Below are 1,695 nucleotides of genomic sequence, written 5' to 3' on the forward strand. Positions count from 1 at the left end.
GGACAACTACCTTTGCTGTCCAAAGAGCCTCCTCAGATGCTCCACGAAGAATAAGAGCCTTGCTTGTCCAAGTCCACGTATAGAGAGCAGATTGTTGCTTGTCGAGTGAGCTGGCTGAATCCAGGACTTGGTTCAGTTCATCACTAGCATTATTTACGGCCTGAGTAAATTTGGGTCCTGCAATAGCCAGAGAAGCTGATAGTGAAGTTGATTACACATATTTCTTAAGCTTTTTACCCACCCTGTTTTCTAATGTACATGAATATCTTATTTTGACATCACTTGATCTCAGATCTTAAAATACTTTTGGTATCACCAATAGCCTTTTAAATACTCTTACATTACTTTATCTTATGTTAACTATGGCTTGTGAATATCTACTTGTGCAAAAAAATCTTTGCATAACTGGCTATATATGTTTCCTCTTCACATACAAAGTCAGCCAATAATGGAAGAGAAAACTACTATGTCTATTTTTTTCACACCAACCCAAGACCTCCATCCAAATTTGCCAAAAGTTTAATACAGACACATACCTATTGAGACTTTATTAATAACAGCTGCATGGAGGATGGCAGATGTCTCTCGAACCGTTGGATTGTCACAGTAAATACTTAGATGGCGAAGTTTTCCCAGTAACTGTTCCATATTCTCTAGATCTTCCCCCTTCCGTAGGCCAAGAAGAACACCTTCATATATGAAAACCTAAAAACAAATAAAACATTTCACCGAAAATGAAACCTTGATTAGACAAATAAAATAAACTAGGTATAACAAAACTTTAAATTAGAAACTAAAACACATGAATATGAGTAGTTTTACTACTAATATCACAATAACAATAATCATCATCATTGTCTCTTAACATATTTTCACAAATATTATGATGTACAAAATCACCAACTGAAAAATTCCAGAACTTGTTTGGCTGAATATACAAAAACAAATTTATAAGTGAATTGAAAACATGATCTAAGTAAATAAAATCAATAAAATGATAACTAAGCACACATGTTTTACATTGAGGGACAAGAACTGTCTTGTCTTCTTTACCATTAGTGCTGCCCTTGGGTTTTCTGCATCTGCCATGTTTGATAAAAGATCTGTGACTTCAGGGTGCTGTGAGACAAGTTCTTTTACCAAGCCTTCAAGACTGTTTAATTCACCTACAATCAATAAATCAATTAAACTCTGCACCACAGGCCTGGGGTCTCTGTTGAAATGACAGAAAAAATTGTCACATTTCTTATCCTTCAGGATTTTGAAAATCTCAGGTGCATATCTACTTAAATATATCTGACACAATTGTCTTTAACGATATATCAATCAAACACACACACAAAAAGATATACTTCCTTACAACTGATAAATATAGCATGTAAGAGCAGGAGAGAGAAAATTAATAAATAAACTTGCCCCATCTTTGCAACAATTACTCTGCAAACTGATGACAGATGCTGGAGAGCAGGAATTGGGTTTTGCATTTCTTGGCTGACAATAGCTTTTACACACAGGCTTATCACTTTCAACAACCCACTCCAGTCTTCTAATATATAATTTAGGCACTCTTTATGGCTGATATTGTTCCTGATAATCTGTTGAGAAGAATATATATCAATTCTTGCAGTCATTACTTTTTAAAAATATTCTTAAAATTAGTAAAATAAATATCTACTGCATAATATCATGTACTGA

The 1,695-nt window shown here is 34.2% G+C and overlaps 1 protein-coding gene across 1 annotated transcript in view; it reads right to left on the reverse strand.

The window, feature by feature from the left end:
• The window catches only part of LOC119586334 (MMS19 nucleotide excision repair protein homolog), a gene marked incomplete at its 5' end in the record, with an annotated part of 10,517 nt that overhangs the window by 2,865 nt on the left and 5,957 nt on the right, over positions 1-1,695 (reverse strand). Inside the window, 4 exon segments of the mRNA XM_037935049.1 lie at positions 11-177; positions 537-705; positions 1,054-1,213; positions 1,417-1,595. Coding sequence (XP_037790977.1) covers positions 11-177; positions 537-705; positions 1,054-1,213; positions 1,417-1,595 — 675 coding nt within the window.

The sequence above is a fragment of the Penaeus monodon genome, chromosome 21 (assembly GCF_015228065.2).
Source record: "Penaeus monodon isolate SGIC_2016 chromosome 21, NSTDA_Pmon_1, whole genome shotgun sequence".
Taxonomy (NCBI): Eukaryota; Metazoa; Arthropoda; class Malacostraca; order Decapoda; family Penaeidae; genus Penaeus; species Penaeus monodon.